This window comes from Bombina bombina, chromosome 1 (genome assembly GCF_027579735.1).
Source record: "Bombina bombina isolate aBomBom1 chromosome 1, aBomBom1.pri, whole genome shotgun sequence".
Lineage (NCBI taxonomy): Eukaryota > Metazoa > Chordata > Amphibia > Anura > Bombinatoridae > Bombina > Bombina bombina.
In genome coordinates this window covers 1,060,475,778-1,060,489,747 of record NC_069499.1, presented here as the reverse complement: position 1 = coordinate 1,060,489,747, position 13,970 = coordinate 1,060,475,778, and the positions used below count along the sequence as shown (strand labels likewise).

Genomic DNA, 13,970 nt, shown 5'->3' with positions numbered 1-13,970 from the left:
ATCTATCAAATAACTAAAGGACACAGTAATATTTCAGTAGTGAAATGAGGTTTATTGGTTTAACAGAAAATGTGCAATATACATCAAAAAGAAATTAGACAGGTGCATACATTTGGGCACCCCAACAGTAATATTGCATCAATATTTAGTAGAGCCTCCTTTAGCAGAAATAACAGCCTCTAGACGCTTCCTATAGTCTGTATTGAGTGTCTAGATTCTGGATGAAGGTATTTTGGACTATTCCTCCTTGCAAAACATCTCCAGTTTAGTTGGGTTTGATGGTTGCTGAGCATGGATAGCCCGCTGCAAATCACCCCACAGATTTTCAATGATATTCAGGTCTGGGGACTGGGATGGCCATTCCAGAACATTGTACTTGTTCCTCTGCATAAATGCCAGAGTAGATTTTGAGCAGTGTTTTGAGTCGCTGTCTTGTTGAAATATCCAGTTTCGGCATAACTTCAACTTTGTGACTGATTCCTCAACATGATTCTCAAGTATCTACTGATATTGAGTGAAATCCATGCGACCCTCAACTTTAACAAAATTCCCAGTACCAGCACTGGCAACACAGCCCCAAAGCATGATGGAACATCCACCAAATTTTACTGTGGCTAGCAAGTGTTTGTCTTGGAACGCTGTGTTCTTTTGCCGCCATGCATAATGCCCCTTGTTATGACCAAATAACTCAATCTTTGTTTTATCAGTCCACAGCACCAAAATGAAACTGGCTTGTCCAAATGTGCGTTTGCATACTTCAAGTGACTCTGTTTGTGGTGTGTGTGCAGAAAAGGCTTCTTCCGCATCACTCTCCCATACGCTGAATTGTTGAATGATGCACAGTGACACCATCTGCAGCAAGATGATGTTGTAGGTCTTTGGAGGTTGTCTGTGGGCTGTTTTTGACCGTTCTCACCATCCTTTGCCTCTTCAATATTTTACTTCTGGCCTTAACAAGAACTGTGCCTGTGGTCATCCATTTCCTCACTATGTTCCTCACAGTAGACACTGACAGCTTAAATCTCTGCAATAGCTTTTTGTAGCCTTCCCCTAAACCATAATGTTGAACAATCTTTGTTTTCAGGTCGTTTGAGAGTTGTTTTGAGGCCCCCATGTTGCCACTCTTCAGAGGAGAGTCAAAGAGAACCACAACTTGCAATTGGCCACCTTAAAGGGTCATGAAACCCATAATTTTTCTTTATGATTTAGAAAGAGTATACCATTTTAAACAACTTTCTAATTTACTTTTATTACCTAATATGCTTCATTCAATCGATATCCTTTGCTGAAAAGCATATCTAGATAGACTCAGTAGCTGCTGATTGGTGGCTGCACATAGATGCCTCATGTGATTGGCTCACCCATGTGCATTGCTATTTCTTCAACAAAGGGTATCTGAAGAATGAAGCAAATTAGATAACAGAAGTAAATTGGAAAGTTATTTAAAATCGAATCCTCTATCTGAATCATGAAATAATTTTTTGGGGTTTAATGTCCCTTTAAACACCTTTTCTCATGATTGGATGCACCTGTCTATGAAGTTCAAGGCTTATTGGACTCACCAAACCAATTGTGTGTTCCAATTAATCAGTGCTAGGTAGTTACAGGTATTCAAATCAACAAAATGACAAGGCTGCCCAAATGTATGCACCTGTCTAATTTCGTTTTGATGCATATTGCACATTTTCTGTTAATCCAATAAACCTCATTTCACTACTAAAATATTACTGTGTCCTTCAGTTATTTGATAGATCAAAATGAAATTGCTGATACAAACACCTAATTATTTATAAATTAAAATTTTGGAAATTGTCAGGGGTGCCTAAACTTTTGCATACGACTGTATATATGTGTGTGTGTGTTTTATATCAGCAAATACTCCTGGCCAGCTGTTAAGCATAGCAAGGATTGAAGGGAGCAGCAAGAGTCACATGTTGACAGCAACAGTGGAAATCATTGTGCAAATATTCATTATTTGTTAGGTGCTCGAAAGTAAAAAATAGCAGTGTTCTTTGTCATTTGGCTTTTAGGCTAATAAATGCAACACGATAATGAGCTGAATACAGCAGACCACGGGCATTTAAAGGGACACTCAATCAAAATTAAACTTTCATTATTCAGATAGAGCATGCCATTTTAAACAACTTTCCAATTTACTTCCATTAACAAAATGTGCAGTTTTTTTTATATTTAAACTTTTTGAGTCACCAACTCCAACTGAGCATGTGCAAGAATAAGTGTGTATGCGTTTGTGAATGGCTGATTTCTATCACATGGTACGTGTATGCATTTGTGAATGGCTGATGGCTGCCACATGGTACAGGGGGAGTGGAAAAAGACAGAAAAAAAATCTACTACTCATTTTGAAGTTCAGACTAAGTGATATTGCATTCTCTTGTTATCTTGCATTTGTTGATTATGCAAATCTACTGTGTTGACTGGTCCTTTAAGGCATTAACTTGTCTAACAAATGTTTGCACACCTGTAGAAATCATTGGCATTTCATATTTTCTGTGGCAATTAGGGTTGCCACCCGTCCCTTAAAATACAGAACACTTATAAGTTATACATGCTGCAGGGTGTGCAGGGAGGAATAGGAATAGTGCTGTACAGAAACACAATTAATGTTCCTCCCCGCACACCCTGCAGCATGTGTAAAGCATAAGTGTCCAGGAAAACATGGCCGAGGTGGCAACCCTAGTGGCAATTGTACAGATGAGCTATACAATGATTCATTGAGTGTCACTTAACTCACACTGACTTCTACAATACCGCCCCCATTTTGCGCATGGCCAAACACGCGAACAGGGGCAATCATTCACCGACTTTTTTAACTTATAAGGACAATAAACACCTTGAGATTTTAATTTTAAAATGGTTAGGTGTAAGCAAAGTAAAACTAATTTGTACTTTTATTATTTATTCTGCCTTCCTTTCATGTAATTTATAGCTCTTAAAATCAAGGATTTTCTTATTTTGAGAACATTTTATGTGCACTCTAAATATCACACAGATTACCACATGTAAAGTAAGAACCTACCTGTAGGAGTCTCTGTAACTAACAGTGTCATGACCTGAATCTTCCTGGTCCTCCTCTGAAACCTTGAAGCAAACCTTCTTGATCCCACCATGCTCGGTTCTGTCCATGTCACCTTCCTCAGCCATTATTGAGGGGGGAGGAGGAGTTCCTTCTGAGGTAACCGGCTCACTAAGTGGCTCTAATTCTATTGGTTCTGTTATTGTGGACAGCAGCCTGCAACAGAAAATTATAGATGTAAAGAAAACTGGCTGGAAGTTGTGTACCTAAATATGCCGAATATATGATTCACTAACAAGCTACTTTAAAGGGGCATTGTAGAGCTGCATGCGCTAATTCATTAGAGTACGTAATTTCTGCACTACTCTGAGTGGAACTTTATCTGTGTATAGTGAGCACAGCAAAAAAACAGGCATTCTCTAACAAATGAGAGCATGTGACTCTGGCACTACAGTGTCTCTTTAAATCCGAGAGAGAGAGGGAATGGTAACTTTTTTAGCAATTCTAATAACCTTATGGTCACATGCACACACTGACCCAAGCAATGGCAGAACTGTACGCGATCCCAGTACGACTTACTTATTTATTTGTGTCACATACTGCTTCATTTCCTTGACGGCTACATCCAACTTGTTGAAGAGCTGTAGGTACGCATCCTGAATCTCTGTATCTTCCTGCTTCAGAAGAAAGCTGAGCCCCCTATCCTCCTGGCTCAGGCCCCCATTCATCTGAGAAAAGCAGCCATCCATGTAGCCGCCATTGATCCCCTCAGCTTCCTGTGAGTTCAGACATTTCCAGGCTGGCGCTACCATACTAGCGATGCAATGTTGGGAGTAAGTCATCGGATTTAAATTACCAACTACAAAAGAAGGTAACAATGGCGTATTAGCTATGTTAAAGGTATGGCATTAGGAAGTGATTTAAAGGGACAGTAAATACCTCATAATTACAAGACATTTTTGCTGTGCTTTAAAAAAAAAAATATCAGCCAAGTATTAATGTTTTTAAAACAAACTTCCTTTTTATTGCAATTATTTATCAACAGCCACATTCCACCTGCCATTTGCCGTATTTGGAGGAGCCAGCCTGGGCCACTGCCATAATGTTATTATAAAGTGCATTGTTTTAAAGTTGTTATCAATTACAACCAACTAGGGACATATATGTAGCAGGGTTAGCCGTGAGAAGTCTGCGGTGTACATTAAGTTCTAAGAGTTAGAAAAATTCACAATTTTTTAAAACTTCATTTGACAGAACAAATTAAAGAGACTTTTTTTTTGCTTGAACAATTGTTAAAGAGACAGGGAAGTCTCTTGTCATTGGTTCACTCAATGTATCCAGCTAGCTCCCAGTAGTGCATTGTTGCTGCTTAAACAAAGGATACCAAGAGAATCCGAGGAGCAGGTTAGGTTTAATAAATATTTATAGGGAAAGAAAACTGCAAAAAGAATATGTATTAGTACATTTTATAACAGGCAATTGCTTGCTGTGCATTTAACCTCTGCAAAGGGGATGCACAAATAGTTAAAAGTCAGTTCCAGAGCTGGGAGCTAGCTGAACATATCTGGTGAGCCAATAACAAGAGGTGTATGTGTGTAGCTAACAATCACTTATAACTCCCAGTAGTGGTGCTGCTCCTGAGCTTACCTAAGTATGCTCTTCAACAAATGATAACAAGAGAATGACTTACATTTGGTAGCAGAAATGAAAGTCTCTTAAAGGGACAGTCAACTCCAAAATTGTTATTGCTAAAACGCTAGCTAATCCCTTTATTACTCATTCCACAGGTTTGCATAACCAACACAGTTATATTAATATACTTTTTACCTCTGTTATTATCTTGTATCTAAGCCTCTTCTGACAGCCCCCTGATCACATGACTATTTATTATCTATTGATTTGCATTTTAGCCAATTAATGCAGTGTCATCCACAACTCCACTGGCATGAGCACAATGTTATCTATATGGCCCACATGAACTAGTAGTCTCCTGCTGTGAAAAGCAAATAAAAAAGCATGTGATAAGAGACCGTCTGTAGTGGCTTAGAAACAGGCAGATATTTAGAGGTTTAAATGTTATAAAGTATAATAATATAACAATGTTGGTTGTGCAAAGCTGGGGGATGGGTAGTAAAGACATTATCTATCTTTTTAAACAATAACAATTTTGGTGTCGTCTGTCCCTTTAAAATTGCATGCTCTATCTTACCCATGAACATTTAATATTGACTTTCACGTCCCCTTAACTGGGAAAGTATAAAACTTAAACTTTCACTGTGTTTAACTAAAGCCTTTGTCACATGATTTCTTTCTTGAGTGACACATGGCATGACAAGATTATAGACTCTAAAGTCACAGCTTGCCTCTTCAAATACTGCGTGACATTTAAGTGTTATTTGCTATTCTATTGTGGTTTGGTATAAGTAGTTGACTGACTCAATGTAAGCACATATGTTTAATGTCAAACCACAACATATTCTACTTCAGCTCTATTAAAAAAAAGAAGAATGTACTAATTGCATTAGGTGGACATTTGCTCTTATTTGGTTGTATCTAAGAACATTTCAGGAAACTTTATTCAACATTTAATCACCTGCTTGAGTCTTGAAAAGCCTACATCACTTAAAGAACCATTAAACAGAATTGCATAGTAAAAATATGATGCAAAAGCATAAACTCTGCATTTGAAAACAGCTGATTTTTTTCTGACAAATTATAAATTGTATTTAATTATGCCAGCCCCTTGTACCATGTGACAGTCATCAGCTAATCACAGGCTAGTATACATTTACCCTAGCCCCAAATGGTCTAAATGAGGAAAACTATCTGGGCCATTTTTTGTGAAAGATAATTATTTGTTAAATCCTTAAATAATACATGATATATTAGGGAAAAACAAATCACATTAAAAATGTTGGGAGGGCTGGAGGACAACAATGTAAATAGAAATAAATAAGAGAGGGGGGATAAGGAAACAAAGAACAATTTCCATGATGTATATAATGTAATATTAGAATACTGTCACTTTAAGTGATCTGTGCGTTGCCAAAGTTGCTAGGATGAATTATATATGGATCTTATCTGTGGACCAAGTATCTCAGCAAATATATTAAGTGATATGGAATCTTACTTAATAAATAAGAGCGCTTGTAACAGAAAAATGTATGGAATATCTACATAATGAATAAGAATTAGAAGTACATTTGTTATGCATAGGAACTTATATTCACTGGCCTAATTTCCGGGGGCATCTGCACATGGTTCCGCTTTAAATATGAAGTAGGAAACTGAACTTATCATACACATGCGCGGAAGAAGCCGCATATCTGGTGAAACGTACGTCAGCAATTGCATTAGCTCAGTCTGATACTGAGCTTGTTTTCTTGGAGCAACGCTGTATGCAGCATCATTTGGAGTCATCTTCTCCTCAGGTTCCGGTCAAAACAGGAAGTACTTGGAGTCGCATACGGAGGTGTAGAGGGAGACGCTGCTGAGACAGCGAAGTTTTATCTGAGCCACGGCTAGTGTGTACTGGGATTGCCCGGTCTTCGGCTGTGAGCGCTTGGTATATCAGCTCCTTCCAGGATCGCCTCTTATTTTGTTCAAGTTTGCCCTGGTATTACAATTGTATCATTGTTTCTGGATAACCGAGGAGTTCATGTTCATTGGGAACTTTAATAGCACACTGACAGCGTAATTCACAACACAGTGAAGGATAAGTATAACTGCTTATGTACTGTTCCCTACATATGAGCTGCATATTTATTTTGATTTAGCGCTGTTTCCTATTTTTTCTGTTTTATGTTAGCCTGATTAATTATGATTTAGATATCATCTAACATATATGTATTGTGTGACCTCTGTGCACAGTAGGTAGTTTATATGACACTGTAAACTATATAATTACCAGTAAAACTTTAAATTGGACTAAGAGTGCTGCTGTGAGGTATCTTTTTTGTTCTTGTGCTCTAGTATACATTTACACTGTACACCATTGCACATGCTCAGTAGGAGCTGTTGCCTCAGAAAGTGTGCATATAAAACGACTACACAGTTTGTTAATGGAAGTAAATCGGAAACGCACTTAAAACTGTGTGCTGTATCTGAATCATAAAAGTTTAATTGTGACTTGAGTGTCCCTTTAAACAAGAAGAGCTAAGTACATTGCCAGCCATACCATAACACAGGCATGTTGTATGAATGTACCACAGGATCATACATGATCCTGTGTCCTCATAAGGGCTGACATATGTTTACTGTGTCTTGGTTTATTTATACTTTTTTATACATATAATTATATCCATCTATTTGTGTGTGTTTGTGCAGATTGATTATTTTAGAGGGAAACTGTAGCGGCAAAATTGAATTTAACGCACGTCGGGCTAGCGCAACCTCATAGCTCTGATGAACTGTTTCACAAAACAAAAAAGCATCACAAATCACATCAAAAATACACTACAGTTACACTCATAATAACACAATGTAATACAAATTAATAAAAAAAATGGATCAAGAAAGTTATAAGGGCTCAAAATTATGAGGTCTCAGGTGTTAGAGAAAAAAAAACACTGAGATACATACATATACAGGTCTATGATCTACATCATTATTTGTGCATGTGGACTTTTTATGTGGGAAAGTTTTGTGACACCCTGAGAACAAGAATGGCAAATCATTGTTCACAATAAGGGCAGCCCTGGACAAAGGCACTTCTGATCAGCAAGTTGCTAGACATTTTGCAGAAATGGGACACACAGTTTCCCAACTGAGAACCGTGATAATTGACCATGTCCCTCCTGCTAAACGAGGAGGCAACAGGGACAAGAAACTCCTCCAAATTGAATCGAGATGGATTCATAAACTGGACACACTCTACCCAAAGGGTTTAAACACAATGCTAGAGAGGCACTGCTTTTTATATTATGATTGTCTTTAATTAAAGGGATACAACACCCTAGACCAGTGTTTCCTTCTATCACTTTGTGATAGATTTTATTGATCTGCTCCAGGACTAATACATCTGATTCATCTCAGGGTTTTGGCTCTGTAGCTTCCCTAGTGCAGGTTTGGTTTATTTTTGTATCCTCTATTATAAAGCAACAGTGCATAGCATCTATATCAATGATATAAGTCCATTCATGTTTACTTGTGTATTTCTTGTTTGTTCTAATGTTTCCACACCATGTGTAATTATGACTGCATATTTCAATTGGAATATTCCCAAGAGTTTGACTCCCAAAAATATTTTTTGTAATGACATGCACTAACTATCTGCTTAACTGAACTCCGTCACATGCTGTGATAATGGAATTTGGGATCTATGCTTTATTTTCCATTCCGAATGAAGCTATACCTTAGCACAAACATACTGATTTATACAAACTTGTTAATAATTGTCTTTCTCCTCCGCACTAACTGTGTGTTTATTTTAACAGAGGTTATATGTATCAATTGGTTGATATTAGTGTCCCTTTTTAGATACATCTGTGCTTCTCTCTGACTATAGTGATAGTATTTACCCATAGGCAATACCATGCAAAGGGCAGAGACTCTGCAGTAGAAACCTGTCTTATTAACAGATCATATAGCCTAATATACTTCACTGTCAGCTCCGCTGCTACAAAGCAAGATTAACAGCTTTTTCAAATATTATCATTTTGACTTAACGCTTGTGCGCTTTTTATAATCTTTTTTTGTTACTTATTAAGATCACCCACCTACATTGTATCACAATCTGTTTCAGCACTTTAATCACTAAGTGTAACATAGTGTCTCAATATTATGTCTACAATAGTTTTTGTTTACTATGATCACCATGGTAACCCAGGGGTCAGATCACATGGGAGAGTAATCCGGAAGTGGTTCAGGATTCAAACTGCTATGGTTTTCTAACTGCTCAGAGGGGTATGTTTCAATGCTTAAAGGGACATTATACACTCATTTTTTCTTTGCATAAATGTTTTGTAGATAATCTATTTATATAGCCCATAAAGTTTTTTTTTTAAATTAATGTATAGTTTTGCTTATTTTTAAATAACATTGCTCTGATTTTCAGACTCCTAACCAAGCCCCAAAGTTTTATGTGAATACGCTCGACTACCTACTCCAGCTTGCTCCTGTTTGTGTAAAGGGTCTTTTCATATGCAAAAGAAGGGGGAGGGGGGGGGGGGGAGTGTCTTATTTGTCACTTGCAGTGGGCTTTCCAGCTACCTTTTCAATAGAGCTAAACTGACAGCTTCTAAGTAAGTTTTTAAACAGTTTTATACTGGATTTTTATATCAGTATCTGTGCATCTTATTCTTTATAGTAGTGTCTATTACATGCAGTTATATGAAAATGAGTGTATACTGTCCCTTTAAAGGACCAGTCAACACATTAGATTTGCATAATCAACAAATGCAAGATAACAAGACAATGCAATAGCACTTAGTCTGAACTTCAAATGAGTAGTAGATTTTTTTATAACAAATTTCAAAGTTATGTATATTTCCACTCCCCTTGTACCATGTGATAGCAATCAGCTAATCACAAATGCATATACGTATAGTTTGTGAATTCTTGCACATGCTCAGAAGGATCTGGTGATTCAAAAATTGTAAATATAAAAGACTGTGCACATTTTTTTTAATAGAAGTAAATTGGAAAGTTGTTTAAAATTACATGCTGTATCTGAATCAGTAAAATTTAATTTAATCTGAGTGTCCCTTTAATTGTTTGTTCACATTTTGATTATTTGCATAATTGATTATACACGCTATTTAAAGGGACAGTATACACTCATTTTCATATAACTGCATGTAATAGACACTACTATAAAGAACAAGATGCCCAGATACTGATATAAAAATCCATGATAAAACAGTTTAAAGACTTACTTAGAAACTCTCAGTTTATTTATGTTGAAAAGTTAGCTGGAAAGCCCATTGCAAGTGGGAAATAAGACACTCCCACTCCCCCTTCTTTTGCATATGAAAAGACCCTTTACATAAACAGAAGCAAGCTAAAGAAGGTAGCTGATGGTATTCACATCAAACTTTGGGGCTTGGTTAGGAGTCTGAAAATCACAGCAATGTTATTTAAAAATAAGCAAAACTATACATTTTTTAAAAATCAAACTTTATGGGCTATATAAATAGATCATCTACAAAACATATATGCAAAGAAAAAATGAGTGTATAATGTCCCTTTAAGTGTGTTGTTTTTTCACTGTTGCACTGTCTGAGGAACGAGTTTGCAACCCTGAAACGTCACAGTAGTGTAAAAAATAAAACGTTGTTTGCTTTAAATTTCAAATCCAGTGAGTGCGGCTTCTTTTGAGATATATATATCCTATAATATAAAAGGCCAAGTGTGTTTGTCCAAAGCTGTCATGCGCAGTAGAGACAGCACAAGGACAAACACACATGGCCTTAGAGTCCCTACCTGATCTGCTGTTTGCAGCTAGTGCGGGCAGAAGTGGGCATGGCCGAGCATGAGCGTGACCAGAAGTGATGGGGCCGGGCATGACGGGGGCAGGGGCGGTCACGCACGTGATATAGAGGAGAGAGAGATAGAGAGGGGGAGAGATAGAAAGAGAGGGAGAGAACAAAAGAGATGGGAAAGAGCTAAAGATAGTATAAGAGAGCAAAAGAGAGGGGAAAGAGCAAGAGAGGGGAAAGAGCAAGAGAGGGGAAAGAGCAAGAGAGGGGAAAGAGCAAGAGGAGAAAGAGCAAGAGAGAGGGGAAAGAGCAAGAGAGAGGGGAAAGAGCAAGAGAGAGGGGGGAGAGAGAGCAAAAGAGAGGGGGGAGAGAGAGCAAAAGAGAGGGGGGAGAGAGAGAGCAAAAGAGAGGGGGAGAGAGAAAATAAGAGGGGGAAAGAGAGAAAGCAAAATAAAACGGGAGAGAGAGCAAAAGAAGAGAGGGGGAGAGAGAGAGGGGGAGAGAGGGGAGGGGGGAGAGGGGGGGAGAGAGAGAGAGAACAAAAGAGGGGGGGAGAACAAAAGAGAGGGAGAGAGAACAAAAGAGGGGGAGAGAACAAAAGAGGGGGAGAGAACAAAAGAGGGGGAGAGAGAGCAAAAGAGAGGGGGAGAGAGAGCAAAAGAGAGGGGGAGAGAGAGCAAAAGAGAGGGGGAGAGAGAGCAAAAGAGAGGGGGAGTGAGAGCAAAAGAGAGGGGGAGAGAGAGCAAAAGAGAGGGGGAGAGAGAGAGCAAAAGAGAGGGATGGAGAGAGAGAGCAAAAGAGGGGTGAGAGAGAGAAAAAGAGAGAGAGAGAGAAAGAGAGGAGAGAGAGAGAGAGAGAAAGAGAGGAGAGAGAGAGAGAGAGAAAGAGAGGAGAGAGAGGAGAGAGAAAGAGAGGAGAGAGAGGAGAGAGAGCAAAAGAGAGGGGGTAGAGAGAGAGCAAAAAAGAGAGGGGGGAGAGAGCAAAAGAGAGGGGGGAGAGAGAGAGCAAAAAGAGAGGGGGGGGGGGGAGAGAGCAAAAGAGAGGGGGGAGAGAGAGAGCAAAAGAGAGGGGGGAGAGAGAGAGCAAAAGAGAGGGGGGACAGAGAGCACAAAAGAGAGGGGGGAGAGAGAGCACAAAAGAGAGGGGGGAGAGAGAGTACAAAAGAGAGGGGGGAGAGAGCGCAAAAGAGAGGGGGAAGAGAGCGCAAAAGAGAGGGGGGAGAAAGCGCAAAAGAGAGGGGGGAGAGAGCGCGAAAAGAGAGGGGGAGAGAGCGCGAAAAGAGAGGGGTGAGAGAGCGCGAAAAGAGAGGGGGGGAGAGAGCGCGAAAAGAGAGGGGGGGGAGAGAGCGCGAAAAGAGAGGGGGGGAGAGAGCGCGAAAAGAGAGGGGGGAGAGAGCGCGAAAAGAGAGGGGGGAGAGAGCGCGAAAAGAGAGGGGGGAGAGAGCGCGAAAAGAGAGGGGGGGAGAGAGCGCGAAAAGAGAGGGGGGAGAGAGAGCAAAAGAGAGGGGGGAGAGAGAGCAAAAGAGAGGGGGGAGAGAGAGCAAAAGAGAGGGGGGGGAGAGAGCGCAAAAGAGAGGGGGAGAGAGCGCAAAAGAGAGGGGGAGAGAGCGCAAAAGAGAGGGGGAGAGAGCGCAAAAGAGAGGGGGAGAGAGCGCAAAAGAGGGGGAGAGAGCGCAAAAGAGGGGGAGAGAGCGCAAAAGAGGGGGAGAGAGCGCAAAAGAGAGGGGGAGAGCGCAAAAGAGAGGGGGAGAGCGCAAAAGAGAGGGGGGAGAGAGAGAGCAAAAGAGAGGGGGAGAGAGAAAATAAGAGGGGGAAAGAGAGAGAGCAAAATGAAAGGGGGAGAGAGAGCAAAAGAAGAGAGGGGAGAGAGAGCAAAAGAAGAGAGGGGGAGAGAGAGAGAGAGAGAGGGGAGGGGGGAGAGGGGGGAGAGAGAGAGAGAACAAAAGAGGGGGGGAGAACAAAACAGAGGGGGAGAGAGAACAAAGGAGGGGGAGAGAGAACAAAAGAGAGGGGGAGAGAGAGAGAACAAAAGAGGGGGAGAGAACAAAAGAGGGGGAGAGAACAAAAGAGGGGGAGAGAACAAAAGAGAGGGATGGAGAGAGAGAGCAAAAGAGGGGTGAGAGAGAGAAAAAGAGAGAGAGAGAGAGAGAGAGAGAGGAGAGAGAGAAAGAGAGGAGAGGGAGAGAGAGAGAGAGAGAGAGAGAGAGAGAGAGGAGAGAGAGAAAGAGAGGAGAGAGAGAGAGAGAGAGAGAGAGGAGAGAGAGAGAGGAGAGAGAGAGAGAGAGAGAGAGAGAGAGAGAGAGGAGAGAGAGAGAGAGGAGAGAGAGAGATCAAAAAAGAGTGGGGGGAGAGAGAGAGCAAAAAAGAGTGGGGGGAGAGAGAGAGCAAAAGAGTGGGGGGAGAGAGAGAGCAAAAGAGAGGGGGGAAAGAGAGAGCAAAAGAGAGGGGGGAGAGAGAGAGCAAAAGAGAGGGGGGAGAGAGAGCGCAAAAGAGAGGGGGGAGAGAGAGCGCAAAAGAGAGGGGGGAGAGAGAGCGCAAAAGAGAGGGGGGGAGAGAGAGCGCAAAAGAGAGGGGGGAGAGAGAGCGCAAAAGAGAGGGGGGAGAGAGAGCAAAAGAGGGGGGAGAGAGCGCAAAAGAGAGGGGGGAGAGAGCGCAAAAGAGAGGGGGGAGAGAGCGCAAAAGAGAGGGGGGAGAGAGCGCGAAAAGAGAGGGGGAGAGAGAGCAAAAGAGAGGGGGGAGAGAGCGCAAAAGAGAGGGGGGAGAGAGCGCAAAAGAGAGGGGGGAGAGAGCGCAAAAGAGAGGGGGGAGAGAGCGCAAAAGAGAGGGGGGAGAGAGCGCAAAAGAGAGGGGGGAGAGAGCGCAAAAGAGAGGGGGGAGAGAGCGCAAAAGAGAGGGGGAGAGAGCGCAAAAGAGAGGGGGAGAGAGCGCAAAAGAGAGGGGGAGAGAGCGCAAAAGAGAGGGGGAGAGAGCGCAAAAGAGAGGGGGAGAGAGCGCAAAAGAGGGGGGAGGGGGGAGAGCGCAAAAGAGGGGGGAGGGGGGAGAGCGCAAAAGAGAGGGGGAGGGAGAGAGCGCAAAAGAGAGGGGGGAGAGAGAGAGAGCAAAAGAGAGGGGGGAGAGAGAGCGCAAAAGAGAGGGGGGAGAGAGAGAGAGCAAAAGAGAGGGGGGAGAGAGAGCGCAAAAGAGAGGGGGGAGAGAGAGCAAAAGAGAGGGGGGAGAGAGAGCAAAAGAGAGGGGGAAGAGAGAGCAAAAGAGAGGGGGGAGAGAGAGCAAAAGAGGGGGGAGAGAGAGCAAAAAGAGAGGGGGAGAGAGAGCAAAAGAGAGGGGGGAGAGAGCGCAAAAGAGAGGGGGGAGAGAGCGCAAAAGAGAGGGGGGGAGAGCGCAAAAGAGAAGGGGGAGAGAGAGCAAAAGAGAGGGGGAGAGAGCGCAAAAGAGGGGAAGAGAACGCAAAAGAGGGGGAGAGAGCGCAAAAGAGAGGGGGAGGGGGGAGAGCGCAAAAAAGAGGGGGAGGGAGAGAGT

General features: G+C 41.8%; 1 protein-coding gene across 1 annotated transcript in view; it reads right to left on the bottom strand.

The window, feature by feature from the left end:
* PREX1 (phosphatidylinositol-3,4,5-trisphosphate dependent Rac exchange factor 1) overlaps positions 1-13,970 on the bottom strand; it is a 631,853-nt gene that overhangs the window by 105,626 nt on the left and 512,257 nt on the right. Inside the window, exons 25-26 of the mRNA XM_053690087.1 lie at positions 3,617-3,896; positions 3,041-3,253 (exon numbers count right to left, since the gene is read on the bottom strand). Of these exons, the coding sequence (XP_053546062.1) occupies positions 3,041-3,253; positions 3,617-3,896 (493 nt within the window). The remainder of the gene's footprint in view (positions 1-3,040; positions 3,254-3,616; positions 3,897-13,970) is intronic.